The 21,040-nt window shown below is 38.7% G+C and overlaps 3 protein-coding genes across 3 annotated transcripts; all 3 read left to right on the top strand.

The window, feature by feature from the left end:
* Positions 1–4,102: 4,102 nt before the first annotated feature.
* Positions 4,103–7,118, top strand: LOC103986717 (cyclin-D4-1-like). The gene is made up of 6 exons (XM_009404807.3): positions 4,103–4,739; positions 4,914–5,000; positions 5,129–5,227; positions 5,314–5,515; positions 5,599–5,720; positions 5,907–7,118. The coding sequence occupies exons 1-6, from the start codon at positions 4,449–4,451 to the stop codon at positions 6,105–6,107; spliced, it is 1,002 nt and encodes a 333-aa protein (XP_009403082.2). The 5' UTR covers positions 4,103–4,448; the 3' UTR covers positions 6,108–7,118.
* Positions 7,119–7,817: 699 nt separating this feature from the next.
* On the top strand, positions 7,818–10,388 carry LOC103986716 (SNW/SKI-interacting protein A). The gene is made up of 2 exons (XM_009404806.3): positions 7,818–7,937; positions 8,365–10,388. The coding sequence occupies exon 2, from the start codon at positions 8,382–8,384 to the stop codon at positions 10,164–10,166; it is 1,785 nt and encodes a 594-aa protein (XP_009403081.1). The 5' UTR covers positions 7,818–7,937; positions 8,365–8,381; the 3' UTR covers positions 10,167–10,388.
* A 5,382-nt stretch (positions 10,389–15,770) lies between these two features.
* LOC135666509 (GEM-like protein 1) lies at positions 15,771–20,183 on the top strand. Its single transcript, XM_065178090.1, has 4 exons — positions 15,771–16,158; positions 16,231–16,332; positions 17,904–18,175; positions 19,790–20,183. The coding sequence occupies exons 1-4, from the start codon at positions 15,879–15,881 to the stop codon at positions 19,976–19,978; spliced, it is 843 nt and encodes a 280-aa protein (XP_065034162.1). The 5' UTR covers positions 15,771–15,878; the 3' UTR covers positions 19,979–20,183.
* The last annotated feature ends 857 nt before the right edge of the window (positions 20,184–21,040 follow it).

The raw sequence follows: 21,040 nt of genomic DNA, 5'->3' as shown, positions 1-21,040 counted from the left end.
GAGAAGATTGTAAGCATGATAGTTTCCATATGATTCACAATACAAATTCTCATAACTGTTGACATGGGAATGTCCTCAGGGCATTTTGTTTCTTGCAAAAAGCTCTTATTGGTTTTCTTGCTCAATCAAGGTCTAGAATTGGTCCGGTGATTACCCATATATACCTCATTTTTTGTGAAATTGTATGTCGTAGTGATCAAAACCATATCCTCAATACAATATGCAATTATTCAGGGCATTGTCATTGAGTTATACTGCAATGAAAACCTTGCACATGTTAACCCCTGGTTTGGTGTGCTTAAATAGAATCCATAGGCTTGCTATTTCACCAAGTTACCTACAAGAAAACAACCAAAACATACCCTGAAACCAGTCCTAGATTCAGCTCACCCAATTAGAAACAATCAATCTCCAGCTTGTCAATTTTTTTAGTACATTCCCAGAAACTACACTTGGACTGCACTCCTTGATCCCACATGACTGGAAATATAAAATTTCTGCCTCTCATGGAAGTTTGGCCATCTGCAATGCCATAAACTGAGTAGCTTTGCCTTCCAGTGTGCTGATGCAGAAAGCTGCATACAGCTACTGAAGAGAAAGCATGAAAGCAACCTCTCAAAAGTCCTTGATATGTGCTGCAACTAAACTACTCCTTTACCCTGCTCCTGAGAACCATAAAAGCACATGAGCACCAAGGATTCCTCTGCAGGAGCTCCTATAGTCCTATTATTTAAACACCTTGTTAGCCTCCATTTTGACCACCCAGTTACTTCTGCCTCATTGGAGCTCTGGGTGATGTATGCTATTCCACTGAGGCTAGGATAATCTAAATAAGTAGATTGATGGGGGACAATTCAACATATATGGTGCAAAATAAGTTTGCTTTACAAGTCATCACATTGATGAAGTGAGCTTGTGCTTTAGGAAGAGTCTTAGTATCTTATTATCTGCTACATCTTTCTGTAAAATAACATGTTAGGGCCTTAATTGTGCTTTAAATAAGTATTTGATGCTGTGGATACAAAAGGAGATAATAGGTGAATGGAAATCTGTCCTTGACTTGCAATTTTGAGTCTGTCAACAGTTCAGAGCCATACTAAGTTATTTTAATGAATTCAGGTCTATTTTGATGAAAATGATAAGATGAGAAATGAGAATTATTATGTGGTTATGACTTTTCCACATTTGTGTTCAATAATTCATAAATTTAAAACCAGCATCAGATATCTAATTTAAAAGGTTTACTACCTCATGCATAGGATCTCTACTCAAAAGTAGAAGAGCCCCACCTTATGCAGCTTTTGTGAGGTCTCTCACTTGTTTACCTTTTGATAATGTACTCAACAGACCAGTTACTTATAAAGTAGTGTATACGGTATGTAGATAAGGAGGGATTATTTAGTTCAGTAGGATGATTGCCAGCTGATGGGCTAATATATGCAGATGATTAAGAAGGAAGAAAAAGTTTGTTCATGTGAGATCAGCCTGATTCTGATTTGCTATTGGTGTTCTGCAATGACATGTCAAATATGGGTTCACCTCTATGTCATTTCTTTTTTCATTCATTTTTTTTTGGAAGGATTGAGCAATAGGGGAATTATTGATGACAAAGTAGGATGCATTGAAGAGTAGCGCATTGTACTGGGCACCTAAAAGCTTTTGTAAAGAATTTTCCAGGTGTATTATATGTTTAGACTATTTCTATTAGGATAGTGATCTAACCTATGCTCTTCAAATGCCATAGCATGCCTTCTCTGTACTTGCACAAATGTTGCACCTGTACATTTCAGGCCATTACTTAATAGGTTTCAGGTATTGACAAGGTAAGGAGATCCCCAAGGGGTGGGTCACTGCTGAACAAGCACTCTCGAATCAAGTTGGTATGTTTGCTAAGTGACGTTGACCTAGAGATATACATAATAAAGTCTTTTCCATGTAATAAATTCTTTTTTTCCATGTATTAGATTCTCATAATTAAGAGATTTTCATGAGAGATCTAAATGTTCACAGTGCCAGTTGCAGATGAACATACAAATGGATACCAAAATCTTTCTATCAGAAGTTGCTCAGCAGATCAACCTTAAAATGAGGAACAACTTGTTTTGCATGACTTGGATGACAGTCTAAGAATCAGTAGTATGGAGTCTATGGACAACTTGCAACTCCATATGCCATTTGATCTGTTTATATAAACTTTACTAGCCAATGGAGATGTATATCGCATCTGGAGATGGTAAATATTTGATTAGAGACACCTTGAAGGTTGTATAATTGATCAGCAACTAAAAATGAAACCTGACATGAAGCAGTTGAGAGTAAATTAAAATATCTGTTTCTGACCTCAAATTTAGAAGATTACTTCTTTTTTGAAGTTTGTATCTGCAGGTTGCAAAACACATGAGCTGTTAATTGATGGCTCAATTAAGTTTGTATCTATCTGCAGGTTGCCAGTCTCCTGCCAAGCAGCTTCCTAAAGTGTCCTTGCCACTGATTGCTTTCACTTCCTGTTCATGGGTTGTTCAAAGAAAACAAATTCCTTCAATGTTGTCTTGTTGTTAGAAGTTGCACTGCACTTGTTCAAACATGTCCCAAGCTCTTATCAATTGTCATAAAATCTCTAAAGATCTTATAGCAATATCTTTCTTCTGTGGGGTATCAGATATGTAGATTTCAGCATTTTTATTTATAGTGAAACAATATTTTTCTCCTCTGCAATTTCCTTATAGTTGCTCATTTTTCAGATTATAATCTAGAGTAAGTCTTCTTATTGATGCATTAGAAAGCTTGTATGTGGTTAAATAACATTCCTCTTGGTCAATGAGAAAAATATCTCAAGTTGATCTAAGGCCAGGACATCAAAGGCCAGGACTGCAGCCGAAAGAAAGGATGGATTGCTCACAGTATGGTTAAAGCTTCTTCATCTGACCCAGCATGGAAAGAGTCATGGAAACAGAGAGAGATTTAGTAGGGAATGTGAGAAACAAAAGAGCATCTCAAAGTGGTGAAGCAGAGAAGCTCATTTCTTTGGAACTCTAAAAAGTAGTGCTTGCAAGCATCTTAGTAAAGCTTTGAGTACCTTCCATGTTGTTTCTGCATGACATCCGAATAGTAAAGTCCACAGATTCCAAAAGAGAAGATCAAGCTAATGTACTGTTTTAACTTCTGCCATATTCCTTTTGGTGATGTGGTTCCTCAATTGCCTACATTCATTTTCTCTAGCCACACCTTTTCACTCTCATGGCATATATGTTAGGATTTCATCTTATAAATTCTCTCTGAAAGAAATGATAATTATGTGCTAGTCTTTGTGCAGGACAACCACCACTCTAATCAATATCAATATTTGATATATCAAGCTGATGTTTGGAGTCAGTTGATCAATATATAGTAGATTCTGTCATGGTACAAAGTGTCCTTAACCTTTTGTTGTTGTAATGAAACAGAACACAGACAGTATGGATTTGTAGTTTATGAAGTTAACTCTGATATTATTATATTAATTTATTTTGGAATTAAATTTCCATTGTCAGGTGGGAGAAAAGGCCAGAGGAAACAAAGGACAGTGAGAATTCTGAAGGATCTTGAAATGGGAGCACTGTCATGGAGAGTGGTAGAAGCTGTGAGGTATGAGAGAGAGAGAGAGAGAGAGATTCTTGTATACTTTGTTACTTGTTTATGCTGCACATTTTTTAGGAACTTACTTAACAATGCTTTCAACTTTTGGATTCATGCCATTTCTAAGTACTTCATATTAAGTCCATGAATAACTCAACAAGGGTGAGTAGAATATTAATCTTATAAGTGTCATTTTAGCAATTGCCATTGGCTAAGTGGAGCTTTACTTTTTGTTCCTACTACTTAGGTAAACTAATTCACACAGAATGGCATTTTATAGAGAGAATATATAGAAAAAATAACAATCATCTAACATAAATTTAGTATATACTAATTTCATAGGAGTGCATCTCCAAGCTTTTACAGTCCCATGAAACCTCCTCTTTAATCCTTGTCTTCAGAGATTTTGTTAGACCATATCATGCCAATCCAGTCACCAAGCAATCAATTATCGCATCATCATTGTACTTAGGTGCTCATCATCATCATCGTCGTCGTCTTCGTCACCTTAAAACCCACCACAAATCCCACACCCTCAAAGGAGCTTTTAATTATTTCCGCTTATCTTTCCCTTTCAGATTCTCTTCCTCCCGCTACAAAATCTTCGCCTTGTTCTCTATACAACAGTGAGCCTTCCTCCTCTTCCTCTCCGCTTTCTCTGATCTCGCATTGGAATTGTATCAACATAAAACTCACTTTCGGTATGAGAAGGAGTCATCTTTGAAGGAGGAGAGGAGGCGAGGAAGAACAGGGACCCTTTCTATAGAATAAAGCTCTCACAGTTCCCTTATCTGCATCTCTTTCTCCTCTCTCTCTCTCTCTCTTAGTGAGCAATGAGTCCAAGCTATGACTGTGCTTCCTCCGGCCTCCTCTGCGCCGAGGACAACGACAGCATTCTGGGCTTCGGTGATGAGGAGCAGCAGCGTGGGGATAGGCCTAGTCGTGTTTCTGAACCAGAAAGGTGTGATTTTTATGTGGATTTCCCCCTGCAGTCGGATGACTGCTTGAGTTTGTTGGTCGAGAGAGAACAGAAGCATCTGCCGAGGGAGGACTATGGCGAGAGGCTGCGTTCGGGGGATTTAGACCTGTCCTTCAGGCGGGACGCCATTGATTGGATGTGGCAGGCGGGTTTTTCATATTATTTTTCCTTTTGTTGTTCTTAGTCTCTTTTGCTGGATTTGCTGAATAGTATCTTTTGAGTTTATGTTGATTTTCTCGAAACGTGTCGATAGTTATAAGACTTCTTCTTCTTCTTCTTCTTCTGTGTTTGAGATTAACATTTGTGGTTCACTGAACAGGTTCATGCCCATTACAATTTTGGACCATTAACTGCCTATGTATCTGTCAATTACTTGGATCGGTTCCTCGCTGCCTATGAGCTTCCAGTAAGAACATACACTGCTCATATTCGTTTCTGTCGATCATAATCTTCATTACAAGCTCATTCCTGTAATGTCATGTCGACCTAATATAATTCACTGATTCAAATCTTTACTATCATCTATAATTGTAGCAAGGCAAGGCTTGGATGACGCAGCTACTGGCTGTGGCCTGTCTCTCTTTGGCGGCCAAGATGGAGGAAACTGATGTTCCTCTGTCCATGGATTTACAGGTGAGCAGACATCAAGAATGCGCAGTTATCTGACATGATCTTCACAAATATTTCTATTGAGATTCTCTGTGAATTGTTTTGGATAGGTTGGTGAGGCAAAGTATGTCTTTGAAGCTAAGACTATTCAGAGGATGGAGCTTCTGGTGCTGAGCACCCTCAGATGGAAGATGCAAGCTGTGACTCCTTTCTCTTACATAGATTTCTTCCTTCACAAGTTCAGTGATGGCAATTCACCAACCAAGCTATCGGTCTCTCGATCTGCAGAACTCATCTCGAGCACGGTTAAAGGTAGATTTCTCCATGAAAGCAATAATTTCATGCATATCAGGACAATCGAGTTGTGTGACTAAGAATGATGCAATTGGGTGCAGATACTGATTTCCTAGCATTCAGACCTTCTGTAATTGCTGCAGCCATTGCATTGTTGGTTTTGAGAGAAACCCAAATGGTGGATGTTGAAAGGAAGCTGTCTTGTTGCACTCATGTAATGAAGGTAAAAATGGTTCTGGCACCACTAGTTCTTCATTGTATCAATTTTTTTCTGCATGATTACTACCAATTGGTAATCATCTTCAAGTCGAAGGCTATTGCCAAGTGTGTGCTTCACTTGAGATTTACCTTTGAGGTGGTTTTCATGATTTGATGGTTTTTCATTTTGTCATAACTTCGGTGGTTGCAGGAGGATGTCTTAGGATGTCATGAAGTGCTTCAAAACAAAGTTTTAATTAGGCAGCAGTCAATTGAAGATGTCAGCTCATCAGTGTCCTCTGTGCCACAAAGCCCACTAGGGGTGTTGGATGTTGCTTGCCTGAGCTACAAGAGTGATGATGCAAGTCTTCAGACCTCTCCAGCTTGCAAGAAGAGGAAAGTAAGCAGATGACATTGCCATGAAGGAGTTCTTGTGTGTGCTCCTTTCTCCCAGTGAGGTTTAGGCTTTCTCTCAAGCAACCATTTTGGTTTGGTCAAGGAGGATTTTTTGTGTGTTGTGGAGTTCTTCCAAAAAAACAAAAAATGACCTGAGAAAAAGGAATAAATACAAGCAAGCAATCAGTTGCTCTTGCAATAGATGTGATGGAGCAGTCACCATCTTCTAAATCATGAAAATTCTAAGAGAGAAACGAGGGGAGATGGACAATCTCTTTGGAGAAAGATGCTGCTGGAGAGAATAAAGTGCAGAAACCAGGAAACAAGCTCCTTTAAGGATCAAAAGTGACCACTCAGACAAAAGGAAAAGAAGAAAAAGAATAGAAAGTTAGAGAAAAGGAGAAGTGAATTTTCTCAAAAAAGGTTCAATACCTCCTCACAAAATTGTTTGTTGTGTCTGTAATGTCTGCCATCATACTACCATATCACTGACTGGTGTATGCTTAGATCCTGGAATTAGCCTACTCCATGGCATAAAAGAAGAGCTTCTGTCAGTAGAAATCTTGGGAAGACAACATATAAAACCCCCAAAAGAACACAAGAATCCAGTCCTTTTGAGATGGGTGTGGGGGAACCTTATTTAAGACCATTGCTGTGTTTCCAAAAGGATAAAGGAAGAATTATTCTCTGCAGTCTTGTTTGCCTCCTCTTGTCTCTCCCTTTGTGAAGAAACCTTTTCCTAGTGCTGATCAAGTACACCCTGAGATCCAATCTATCAATGGCCATCAAACATCAAATTGTGCATATGGTGTTGCAAGCCATTTTGGATTTGATATGTGCATACATGTGGATTGGTTTTCTCTAATCCAAGTTCATATTAAAATAAAGGATGAGCACTCAGTGGAGATCCACTTCACCTCAAGGGTTATGTTCTTATATGTGCACTTACATGAGAGGCATGGAAGCTCATACAGTATGTTATGTTCACTGTCAATCTCTTTATTTGTGTCCATGTATGTTGAATACATTACAAGCAATACAAATTAGCCTCTCTTCTTTGGCAGAAGCCTAATTTATGCATAATTCACCATATCTTAATAAACTTCTTTTATTAGTTATTTATAGCAGAATCTGAAAAACTTTAAAATGTAAAAGAATAAATTAATTCATTTTTATTTCTATTTTACTCCTTTATTCTTTTGTAACATCACCATTTCTCATCAATGTTGTCATTGCCTCACCTCATTCTCTTCATTGCTTATCTCCATCACTTTCCTTCATCATCCCACCAAAATATAACACAACTAGAAGGAAGATTTTTATTTTTATTTTTTTGGCTTGCACAAAAAAAAAATACTATTAGAATATACATTGGACATAAATTATTTTTATATTAAGATCTTTACGCTTGTTGACATATTCAATTAATATTATCTTTTCATAGATATCCGATAAAATTGGAAGGATATTTAATTAAGTTAATATCTTTAATACTTAATTAATTAATTAAAAATAAATATGATTTATTATATCCAGATGAAATACAATGATTAACTAAAAAAATACAATTATTTTAACCTATCAAACAGTGTTGTTCTCATGATAATTGCTTACTATCTCTATAGGACTCAAGACCTGACTAATTTGGGCCGGCCCAAATGTGAACCGAACCGGCCCGAACCGATTGTGTTCACTTCCTCTATAGGAGGAAGTCGTGTTTCCGATCAGTTCGAATCGCCAACCCTAAGCCCCCAAAATCCTCTCCGCCTCTTCTTCTCCTCCATCTTGTCGTGGGATTCGTTGCGCTCGGACTTGATCTGATCTCAAGTTCTTGGTACAAACTACGGTTCGTTACTTCTCGTCTTTCTTCTTTCATACCTTTTCTATGTTGTTTTTGTTCATCTGATCGGGTCTTCTCCGCGGGTTCTTCGACTTTCTTTTGGGTGAAAGCTGGTCTTTCTATCGTTATTTTTGTGGTTTATTTGATTTCGATTGTTTTCGTTGATGGATTTGAAGGAAAAAGGTTTTTCTTTTGTGTCATATTATCCTAATCTTAGGGTTTCTGATTTGCTTTTTAAAGATCTTTCGATTGGAAAAGATCGTTCGTTAGTCTGACCTAAGGTTGAGTTACGTTGTTGATGATTGTGGTATAGATTTGCACAACGGAGTCATAAAGAAGGGCGTCTTTTGTTGATTGTTCTTCTTATTGGAATTAGGGTTTCTATGTAACTCTTAGAAATTGATCGATTTTGTTGTCTGTTGAGTCATACCAGGTGATTGATCTTCTGTCATGGCGACCCTGAAGGACCTTCTGCCGCCGTCAAAGTCGAGCACCACTTCGCACTACGACCACTCAAACGACCCGTGGTTCAAGGAGCGGTACAGCGCCTCCTCAGAATCCACCAGATCTGTAGCAATTAAACCGAATCCAGTCCCGCCCTATGGTAAGCGCTCGGGGTTCGTTCCCAGGAAGCCTGAGGACTTTGGTGATGGCGGTGCCTTCCCTGAGATACACGTCGCCCAGTATCCCCTTGGCATGGGGAGGAAGGATCAGAAGCCTGGTTCCAAGATCCTCGCCCTCACTGTTGATTCCCAGGGGAAAGTTGCCTTTGATGCAGTCGTGAAGCAGAATGAGAATGCTTCAAAAATTGTCTACTCCCAGCACAAGGACCTTGTCCCAAAGGTGGGTTTGGAAGATGAGATTGAGAGTGAGGAGGAAAAGGAGATTGAGGAGAGCACCCAGCGGACAAAGGAAGCTCTGGAGAAGATTGTTAATGTAAGATTGAGTGCTGCCCAGCCAAAGAATGTCCCTACGCAATCCACAGAGTCGAAGTTCATCAAGTACAAGCCCTCACAGCAGTCTGCAGCCTTCAATTCTGGTGCAAAAGAGAGGATCATTCGGATGGTTGAGATGCCTGTCGATCCACTTGAGCCGCCAAAGTTCAAGCACAAGAGGGTCCCAAAGGCATCAGGGTCGCCACCGGTGCCGGTGATGCACTCCCCACCACGACCCGTCACAGTGAAGGACCAACAGGACTGGAAGATCCCTCCTTGCATCTCAAATTGGAAAAATCCAAAAGGTTATACGATTCCTTTGGACAAGCGGCTGGCTGCGGATGGTAGGGGTCTTCAAGATGTGCAAATTAATGACAACTTCGCTAAGCTTTCTGAGGCTTTGTATGTGGCTGAGCAGAAGGCAAGAGAAGCTGTTGATATGAGATCAAAGGTGCAGAAGGAGCTCATGCTTAAGGAAAAAGCAAGAAAGGAGCAGGAGCTACGTGCATTGGCTCAAAAGGCACGTTCTGAGAGGACTGGCATTGCTCCGGCCCCTGCTGCTCCTCTGCCTTCCGATAAGACCATGATTGATGATGCAGAACTAGGAGAGCCACAAGAACAGAGGAAGGAAACAAGAGATGAACGAGAAGAGCGGCTGCAGCGTGATAAGATCCGTGAAGAGCGGAGACGTGAGAGGGAGAGGGAGAGAAGGCTGGAAAATAAGGATGCTGCCATGGGGAAAAAGAGTAAGACAACTAGGGACAGGGACCGGGATATTAGTGAGAAGGTTGCTCTTGGTATGGCAAATGTTGGCGCTGGGCGTGCTGGGGAAGTTATGTATGACCAGAGGCTCTTTAATCAGGACAAGGGTATGGACTCTGGGTTTGTGACTGATGATCAATACAACATATATGATAAGGGCCTGTTCACGGCACAGCCCACGCTTTCCACGCTCTACAGGCCCAAGAAAGATACTGACGCAGATATGTATGGAGGTGCAGATGAACAGCTGGAGAAGGTTCTGAAAACTGATAGGTTCAAGCCCGATAAGGCGTTTACTGGTGCTTCTGACAGGCCATCTGGTAGTAAGAGAGAGAGGCCAGTGGAGTTTGATAAGCAGGAAGAGAATGATCCTTTCGGTCTGGATCAGTTCTTGACTGAGGTGAAGAAGGGTAAAAAGCCCCTTGATAAAATTGGTGGTGGAGGAACCATGAAGGCGAGTGCTGGGTCTTCAATGAGAGATGACTATGAGGGAGGAGGATCTGGAAGGTCCCGCATTGCCTTTGAAAGAGGACGTTGACGGATGTGTTGGTTCTCCTATGTTATTAGGTCAGCGTACCATCAAATGTTGGATCCTTAATGTTGTAGAACCTGGTATGAAGCTAAGCTTCAACTGCTTAAGCATGTGGTTGTATTTGGAACTTTATCGTCTCTTATCTTGCATTCTGAGATATGAACCTTCTGTAAAAGCTAATATCAGAATTATAAGTTCAGACATATAAGAGTGAAATATTTCTGCAAAGTTGGGAAGAGTGCTTCCTTTTTTAGCGTATGATAAAGAGTTTAGCTTCTTTTATTTTGTTTGATGTTTTTGTTTTTTACCCGCTAGGGGAGTTCATATGTTGAGGCAACTTCTCTTATACCTTATTTTTAGGGTCTTTGAATTGTCTGTTATGGTTGAGCAGTTTCTTTATTTCTTCCATTTTGTGCTTCTGAAGTCATTCTTTTCAAAATTTGTGATTTGTTGCCATTTTGAAATTCTGATTGTTATCATCATTTCAAGCTTCTTTCTCATCTTCCCATCACCGTGTCCATCTCACTAGTGGTTGACATGTCATTTGATTTAATTGCAGCAGTTGGCCATTGACTTATCATCTCACTAGTGGTTGACATATGTCATTTGATTTAATTGCTGCAGTTGGCCATGTTAAGTCAATGTATCAAGCCTTTTATGAAAGGTTGCAGCTTACTTATTTCATAATGCTTTTCTTATCTAAAATTTATATTTTGTGCACTCTGATGATATGGAAAGTGCAAATGGTAATTTTAATTCTCTGTTGTAGCATAACTTTTTGATAGTATGTTTGTGTACAGATCACACTTATCCTGTGAAGCAACTATATTAATCTTGGAGATATTCAACAATCTTGTGCTCTTGATTTTTAATGGATAGTGATGCTTTGCTGGAGACTTTCTGCAATGGTGTAAGTAACTCCATTGGGTAAACAAGTGGTCCAGTATTGAGGATTCTGGATTATCATTGAACATATGCCAGTTATTTTGTGCTATTGTAATTGTTGCTTAAGAACCCTTGTAAGCTACGGGGTTGTTTTCACAACGTTAATAGGAAAGTCTCTGCAACTGAACTGTTTTTAGTGTCAGAAAGTAAGTTTATCTCTGATTAAAATTTTTTTATAGAGTTTAAAATGAGATTATGCTGAGATGATACAATATCTTTAGATGATTCTTACCAAGGTTCGTTGTACCATGACATGCCACTCAGTACAGCCAGTATATATTGGCCTGATAAGGGACTGGTCATGAGCGATACATCAATATGTTCTTATATATCATGTGTCAGTATACTCAGTATGACTCGGTACATTTAGATATATACCATACCGACAATTGACCGATATGGACCGACAAGATGAACTATGAACCTTACCTAATGTTCTAAATTATATATATATATATATATATATATATATATATATATATATATATATATATTCTTTCCTAAATTAAATTAGGAAAGTCTCTGCAACTTAACTGTTTTTAGTGAAGTTTATCTCTGATTAAAGTTTTTGTATAGAGTTTAAAATGAGATTATGTTGAGATGATACATATCCTTACCAAGGTTCGTTGTATCATGACAAACCACTCAGTTTGGCCAGTATGTACTGGTCTGATAAGGGATTGGTTAAATCGGTACGAGCGATACATCGGTATGTTCTTATGTATCATGTGTCAATATACTTGGTATAACTCGGTACAGTTTGGTATGAACCATACCGACAATTGACCGATACGGACCGACAAGACAAACTATGATCCTTACCTAAAGTTCTAAATTACTACTCTTCAATCATTTTATCTTTTTATTTATCTTTTCTGCTTTCCATTAAATATATATATGCTGCAATCTTCTTGCGCCACCAATACTGAGATTAATCATCCAACATCAATGTTGGAAAAGTTTGAGATTAGTTATCAGACAGATATTTCAGTGGTTATCAATATTTTATGGGATTGCTGAAGAATGGTGTTACAAAATTTAGCAGTTGACACCCTCAGAGTTTTCATTTGGTGGCTTACACCAGGAATGTTGCCCATCACATGAAAATATTTACTGAGTAAGTGTGGCTGGTGTTGTCCCCTAAATTTGCAGTTGGATGAGATGAATGGAAAGTCTACTCGAAGACCAGTTTGGGAATTGGCTTGCCAAGAGATAGCATATATTGGAATAAATGTATATATGAGATTAGCATTCCTTGTAAGGTGTGTTCCGTAATTTGCTACTTATTCTTGCTGACTGGTGGACTATGTTCTTTTGTATTTGATTATGCTTTTTGTGGTGACCAAGACTAAGATGTTTCACTTGACATTATGATCTGTTTCTTTTGTTTGATTGTTTAGATATTTAATTTTTTGGTTACTGATGTTTTACTGCCTTGTGCTATTCAACTTCTACAACTATACAGCCTTCTGAATTTTCTTTTATGTCCAGTTCTGCAACCTTTAGCTATTTCCTTGATTGAAAGTAGATGCATCTACATGGTTCCTTGATCAGCCCTCAAGATGGGGCAAAGAGTTTGTGGTGGCTAGACTTGTATTATTGAAGTGATAACTAATGAATTATTACTACTACATCATGATGGTTCTTTCTTCAACTGTCCAGTGCATTATTTCTTGTTTTGATACTCCAGGTACTCATACATGTGATAATGCCAGCTAGTTGTACCTTCAAGAAATCCTTGATCTATTGTACAATACTGCAACATCAACAAACCATGGATAGGAGTTAGTATATTATGTCTTTGCGGCATATGGTATATTAATAAAAGTTTCATGGTACTATGAAGGTTGAACATGCCATAATTTTGTTTGAAGTTATGTTTAAATTCAGTATGAGATGATAATATGACATGCTATTACTGAATGCAAATGCAGTAGTCCGACTTGAAAGAATGACCAGAAAGCACAATGGTCTGAGGGGATTTATTGGTTCACTATGTTGATTGTTGATCAAGAAAATTAGGAATGATATGTTAGGCCAAAGACACATAGCAGTGGCAAGAATATATGTGTCATGTGTTGGATATCATTTTGCAATGCTTGACAGATTTGTTTAAGGTAGTGTCTCTGCCAGCTTGAAGCTAGATAAACTGACTACTCCCTCCTGCATGCAGCTCTGTTGGCTGCCTGCTGCCCATGTGTAACCTTTGGAAAGGCTGCAGAGATTTGGGTTGAAGGGGTTAACCAGTAAGAAAAGTATCTAATTCCTTTCTCTTTCTCCTTTATCCTTTTCTCCTTGTCTATGTTTCTCACTCTCTTCTTAGCTCTTGTCAAGTTTTCTTCTATGGAGGATACAGTTTAATATAAAACAGGATGATGATCATTTTGGACTGTGAATTGTAAAGTATTTTTTAGATTGTTTGTTTTTTGAAAGGTCTAAGGAAATCATATTTAGTTCCTTGATGATATGAATGTGGTCTGACTGCACTTTGGGCAGTTTTATTTACTCTGCCCCTGCAGACAAACAGCTGAGGTAGAAATATAAGTTGGTGCAGGCACCAGCTGAGGATTACATTCATCATCTCTGTTCATGTCCTGAAATGAAACCAGCTTGTAGATCTTCACCTGATTCCTATTCATGAACAAGAGACATTGCAAAATTGTTCCATGGGGGTGTAGTTTTATTCCTTTCATTATTGTTTGGAAATGGGGATCATGGTTCCTTCATTTCAATTTATATGCTTCTCTGGATATGCAAAATGGAGTTCTTGGCTTGTCTAAGCTTGTAGACAATGAACTAGTTGGAGACTTATATGCTTTAAGAGTCACTTATGTATATCCATATCACACAAATAGAGAGATGTGAAGGATCCCTTTTTATTTTCCAAATTAAATATCTAACAGTTATCTTTTTTTTCACATAGGATAAATGATGAATCTCAAAAAACTGTTATCAATAATCATAGATTATTATTAATTAGTCTACCTGATATCTTTAAGATTTTGCTATAAATTGTAATGTAAGCATAAGAAAAATATAGCTATAAATTGAGGAAAATAAAATAAAATGCATCATAAAGTTATGGGCTAATTATATATTGTTACTGTAGTTAACTGTATTTAAAAAGTTATATTGACATCTTTATAGTTACGAAAGTGAAACATCTATATCTATTTATCTTAACAATGCTACTTTTATCGATATAAACATAAAAATAAAAGATAAAAAAATAATTTTAACATTCGGTGATGGACGAAAATGTCGATGTAATTGCTTGGCTGCCTTTCACAACGATAAGGTCCGCTCTTACCATGATGACACCCGCCTCTGTGAGGAGTGTGTCATCGACCTCATCATCGTTCGTCCTACACCGCTTTGCATCTGCACTGATGCGACAATTGCATCGGCGTTAACGCAAATGGCGATGGTTGCCACGGTGTTAACGGCGAAGATGGTGGTCACCTTACCACTAACCCATTAGGTGGATCCCATGGCTACTTCTGACAGACAATAAGGTCCGCTCTTACCGTGATGCCACCCACCTCTATGAGGAGTGTGCCATCGACCTCATCGTCCTCCGCCTTACATCGCTTTGCATCTACACTGACGCAACAATTGTGTCAGTGTTGACACAAATGGTGGTGGTCGCCACAGTGTTAACGGCGAAAATGGTGGTCTCCTTGCAGCTAACTCGTTAGGCGGATCTCACCCTTGACCCTTCCACCTTTACATTTGTGTCGGTGTCAACATAGTTGTCGAGCAACAAAAGTGCCACTTGGCGAGAGGTGGTGTCGAAACTGATATAGGGAGTGGTAGGAGCTCCAATGACCCCAACTTTGTGTTGAGGTTGGGATTCGCCCAATGGGTTAGCAATACCACTCGCCTCCATGAGGAATGCGTTGCCGACCTCATCGCCACCCACCTCACGTCGCTTTACATCTACGTTGACGCTGATGGTGGTGGTCATCACAACATCTACATCAAAGATGGTGGTTATCTCATCGTTGACCCATTGAGTAAATCCCAACCTTGACCCCTCCTCCTTTGTGTCGGCGTCGATGTAGTTGTTGAGCGACAAAATGGTCGCTCAGCAACTGCATCAACACCGAGTCAGTTGCTAAGCGGTCCTTTTGTCGCTTAGCAATTGTGTTAATGTCGACATAGATGCAAAGGGGGAGGGGTCGAGGTGGCCACCGTCTTCGCCATAGATCACCATATGCATCGACGTTGTTGTAATTATTGCTCGTCAACTGTATCAACATCGACGCAGATGTAGAGCGACGCAGGCGATGATGAGATTAACAGCACACTCCTTGTGAAGGTGGGTGATGTCACGATAAGAGTGGACCTTATCGTTGTTGGAAGCTGTCAGACAACTACATCGATATCGATGCCAACGACTCCACCGTCAGTCACCACCAACGTCGTCCGCTACAGAACGTTGAATTATTATTTTATCATTTATTTTTATATTTTTATCAGTAAAACTGATGTTATTATAGTAAATGAACCTATATGTTTTACTTTTTCATAATTATGAATACTATTAAAAAAAAAGAAGAGGCCGAAACGTAGTTTACATATAATTACATGAACCGTTGTACTGTTTATATCGGCCGAGATCTCAGATCTCGCTGTCTATATAACTTCTCCTTCTCCCGGACGTTTCGGCGCTGCTACCTTCCTTGAAACAAACGCATCCGATCTATAGCGAAGATTTAAACGTCGGCCCTCCGATCTCGGGAGAGGCGGAAGAATTGCGATCCTTGAGGGATGGATCCGGCCGTCGAACATGCCGGCAAGGCGGTGTCCGACGGCGAACGCTCCCCCGAAGCTGCCCCGCACACCAATCTCCGAGCCGGGGACCCCGCTCCCCCTTCGCCGCCGCGGCCGCCTCTTCCGAACCCCGACGTCCCTCAGCCCCATCAGCAACCCACCGAGTCCCAGACGCCTCATCTGGCCAGGGAGGCGCCTCCCGCGGCTTCCGCAACGCCGCCGGCGTCGAACACTTATGCGGTTCCCCCTCCCGCTGCGAACTCGTCTTCCTCCCGAAGTACCAAAATTTCCCCTTTGTCTTATTAATTAACTGGAGTTTTGATTGATTGAGGGGGTTGTGGATGATCAGGTACGATGGAGACAGTGAAGAACGTGCTTAAGATATGGGGGAGCAAGGTCGGTGAGACAGCGAAGAAAGCTGAGGACTTGACTAGAAACGCATGGCAGCACCGTAAGTAACAATATCGTAGATTAACTGATACTGAGTAGACAATGGAATTCTTGAATGCGTGGATATGAGTTAGCATTCATAGTTAACCAAGTTATCAAACATGCATTTGCACCCGAAATTTTGGTTAGTCATAAAGATATGACTTTCTCAGGCGATCTTGATAGTTGCAACGAAATAATCTCTTTGCAGTTGTTAATAACAGGCTATTATGTTTATTAATTAGATCCTATCAAGGATATATCCGTCTAAAACATCCCCTAAAACTGTGCAATTAATTCATTGCTTCTTTGTGTAATACTATCGAATGTCAATTGCAGGAGTAATGGCAGGATGGTGTGTTAGCTTGTGAGAACGTTGATTTTCCAGATTGACTTTAATCTAGTCTGGTTACATATTTATCTAAATCATAGTCATTGGATGAAATATAAAAACAAATTCATAAATGGAAAGAAAATTTGGATCTGTGAGCTATATTTATAAATCATTGCTTTGCAGGCTATACACAAAGAGTATCACAGCCAGAGTCATGCTATTTTAAATCATATTTCAATTATGGTTTACATTGTTTGAGAAAAATAAGGGGATGGCAGTATAAAACTTGTGTTGATAAATGAATAAATAAGTTAAGACTGGATCTTGATGGTGAAATTAGCCATTGGAAGGGGTTGTGGGATAAATTGACTAAGATATTGTAATGACTGATGACGTAGCAGTTAAGACTAACAAAGTCATTTAAGTCTTAAAGAAAAGGATGGTCCCCTGCAAATGCCGACTTTCCCTGACTTGAATTTCTCATCGCTTAGATCATAAAGAAGCAACTTTATCATATCACTAGGTCCCAACATTTAAAGTCATACAAATCTTCTCCCTTTTTTTTTTAAATTCATGTACTATGCCTACATCTTATGTACATAATAACTAGAATGTTATTAATTGTTGTTGTAAGATGATATAAGTTGGCAAGATATCTTCAACAATTTAATTGCAGTCATTCTTTGTGAATTTTAATTTTGAGATCATACTGGAAAGTTTTTAGAATTGTGCTATTTTGGATAGCTAGCGAAACCATGGAGGAGGATGACCATGGCTAATGTCACTGACTACCAACTGTTACTTCCATCATGTTTAACAATATGATGAAGGACAGTAATGGTGCATACCTATATGTCTTGACTAATAATAACAATGTGGTTTTGGATTTCCTAGGACTCTGTATGCTGTACGCTTCCAGTGATATAGTTTTTCTATTGCCATATATATCTTGACACAGAGATAATACATGTTCCATGTTTTAAGGTGATGCAAGAAAATGAAGTTGCACCCAAAACTCTGGACAGACTGACGAGTTCATGTATGCTATGTAGAATTTATTTGTAAAGAGCTATAATTGAAGTGGCAAAAAAACTCTTGCTTAATATGGTAACTTATATTTGTCAAAATTACTTGAAAGTTGTTTTTGTTCCTTGACTTCAACTCAATATTTTATTTTCTGCAAACATTAATTTTTATTCTTATTTTTTCGAAGCTTGGTTTCATGCTCTATCAATATCTTGCTCTCTTATTCTATACAGTGAACACTGGACCTAGTTTTGTTGAAGCTACCATGGGAAGAATTGCTCAAGGAACCAAAGTGATTGCAGAAGGTGGTTATGATAAGATATTTCAACAAACTTTTGACACACTTTCTGAAGAGCAACTTAGGAAATACCATGCATGCTATCTATCAACATCTGCTGGTCCTGTTATGGGAGTTCTCTATCTTTCCACCACAAAACTTGCATTCTGCAGTGACAATCCTCTTCCCTATAAAATTGGAGATCAAACTGAATGGAGTTATTATAAGGTATGTATCACTTAGCATGTACAACTTGGGTTCTTCTTTTACTCGGATCGACCAAGTATCAGAGATAGTGTTGTTAACTGTGATTTAAAAAATATATTGGTACATGACTATGTGTATCAATGTACAGATGGTGATGCAAAGAAACAGATTCATCACTGTCTATACATTGACATCCAATCATTCATATGTATAGGAAGCTAGATTTCTTATAGGGAGCTAGGTTTCTTAACAAAGGAATGGTACTAATACTATAGAATTTTCCTACATCCAACTTCTGAATACTTTTTCAGTTTGAACTGATTTCCTTCATGCACTTCATTTCTAGAAAAGATACACAACTTACCATTAACCATATGAGGAATAGTAATTTGTTGTAATATGGAGAAAGTTTCTAGGGCTCATTTGATTCAAAATTCTTGGGTGTGTCTATTACCTAAAAAAATGTTGTGCTCCAATAAGAGGTCAAAGACTCACAAGAGAATTATCTACTAGGATTAATACTAGTTATTACTACTTTAGTTATGCAAAAATACAAAGCAATAGTGAAAGCATGAATGTTAGAGGCTTATATCCATGTCTATTTACAGGGCTACTAGTGCCCAAATCTTCTTCCTAACAAAAATTCTAAACTGGTAATATAAGTCTCCAATTGTTATATTATAAAGACATGAAGCTACCATATGAATTTTGTGCTGCGATACCTCTATGGTACCAGACTACATAACCGTGCCACATTTTTTATTACAGTGAGACACCAGTCTCTTTCCTCTCCTGTTTGTATGAGAACCCTTTCCCATTAAGTCGAAAAAAGGGTGACATAGTTTTAACCAATTTTGATGGCAGTCCTTCAAACATGGTAAATTGATATCCTCTTCTCCTTTTGCCATTCGGGGCTCCTTTCTTAGATCTCCTCCTATCCTCAGTCTCCATCATTTATTGTCTGACTCATCCAGATCCTGTAAGCACACATCATGGAAAGCCTTGTCATCAATCACGGCCCAACATTGGGCCAACGAATCTAGTAAAAAGAGCTGAGCCGCTGTAGCAGCCCAAATTATGGCACTCAATTTAGGATCAAACATGGCTGATTTCTGAGCAAATGATCTTTGTCATTCTTGATTGAGTCTTGTCAGGATATAAACTTTATTTCAGAGATCTGCCTGGAACAAACAAGATTAATTTCTTATTGTAACATTTAAATTTGTAAGTTAAATTGCACTTGATAATGAACGATCATGGACTTCCTCACCTAGTAGAAAAGAATTTGCAGACATGAGCTACACTCTGAAAGTATGAACGAGAGTATACTAATTGCTCACTAAAATGAAAATTCATGTGCCCATCTATTTTTTGATGTGATGTTGTGAAGTTCAATTTTTGGAATTTGTTTCAACTATTCTTCATTTCTATCATATAACTTCTATCACCGAGCCATTTCTTTGTTTATCATGTTGATTGATTCTTCTTCCTGACTCTTAAACCTTTAAAATGATGGTATTCTCCAGTGTTAAAGCTTTTTAATTCACTCTTCTTGTCACACATTGAAATGGCTGTCTTTGTTTTAAGCATACGATGATCCATAACTTACATATGTTTTTGTTGGATTATGAGCAGGTAGTTGTTCCTTTGAATCAGCTCAGAGCAGTTAACCCTTCAGTAAACAGAATGAAGTCTGCAGAAAAATACATTCAAGTTGTTTCCACAGACAACCATGAATTTTGGTTTATGGGATTCTTAAACTACGATAGTGCTGTAAAGATTCTCCAGGAAGCTTTGCGTGATGTAGAGGTGGCACGACCATAACAATAATGGCTATGATGTCCAGGTTTCAATCAAATGCTCTAGCAAGGGAACACCAGGAATCCCCGTGGGATTCTGTTGTGACCATTGGTGTATCCACGATCTGGATCAGCATATTTTCCTCCATCTCTTGAGACAATTGATTAAAGTTCATATAGCTTAAAACGATTAAGTAGTTTTTCAAATTCCTTCTAAATTCTCGTCTACTACTGTCCAACATGTCAAAAGGCTTCTAAAATAGATTGAAATTTTCATGTAATCCCGATGTTTGATTATTATTGAGGACGGGTTTTGATACAATGGTAAGATTATTTCTTTACCGATCAGAGTTCAAGTTAGGAAAATAGTCTCTTTAAATATTTAAAAATAAGGTTACGTACATTGATGCTCCTCGGACCCCGCAGAAGCCTCGGAGTATATCCTCTATGTTTAATTATTGTGCTGTTTCTATTTATCGAGTACAGCTTTGATGAAGTTCTATGAGTTTTGCCATCAACAATTATTTAGCAATTGTTATTGCCTGCGGACTGCCTCTCTTGCCTGCTAAGGTCAGTGTTTGTTTAGGCATTGAGACATCTACTTTTAGCATCACCATTGTTTATCTTGTGCTGTATCCAGACAGATAAAAGCATCGATGAATGACGTCTTTAACTTCGTTCACTATTTGTGCTTTAAACGAACCATTAACTCATCTGTATTTGGACGCAGGTCTTACCATCTGAAGCTTTCTCGAAGTGGGTGCTGATAAGAAAGTCGTGTTCAACGCTTATCTCAGAAATCCAAAGAGCTGCACTCATCCTTGTCTCCTCCCATTCATAACTGGCAGAAACTTATCGGTAAGTATATTTCTGCCACCAATAATTCGTTTATAACATGACATTTCTTCCCTATATCTAATGGGCCAGATTGTGATACAGCAGTGGCTTAATTAATAATATTCGCAATAAACGATGATCGAGATTCACACCTTCGTGCTTTAAGATTCGGAGACACAAAGATCCGATGTATAAGATTGGTGTCAGTAAGCTTTTACTTTTGGGTGCAATGATACTCTGCTCTCATTAT

This window comes from Musa acuminata, unplaced genomic scaffold, assembly GCF_036884655.1.
Source record: "Musa acuminata AAA Group cultivar baxijiao unplaced genomic scaffold, Cavendish_Baxijiao_AAA HiC_scaffold_1104, whole genome shotgun sequence".
Taxonomy (NCBI): Eukaryota; Viridiplantae; Streptophyta; class Magnoliopsida; order Zingiberales; family Musaceae; genus Musa; species Musa acuminata.
The sequence above is the reverse complement of the archived record's forward strand: the minus strand, read 5'-3'. Positions and strand labels throughout refer to the sequence as shown.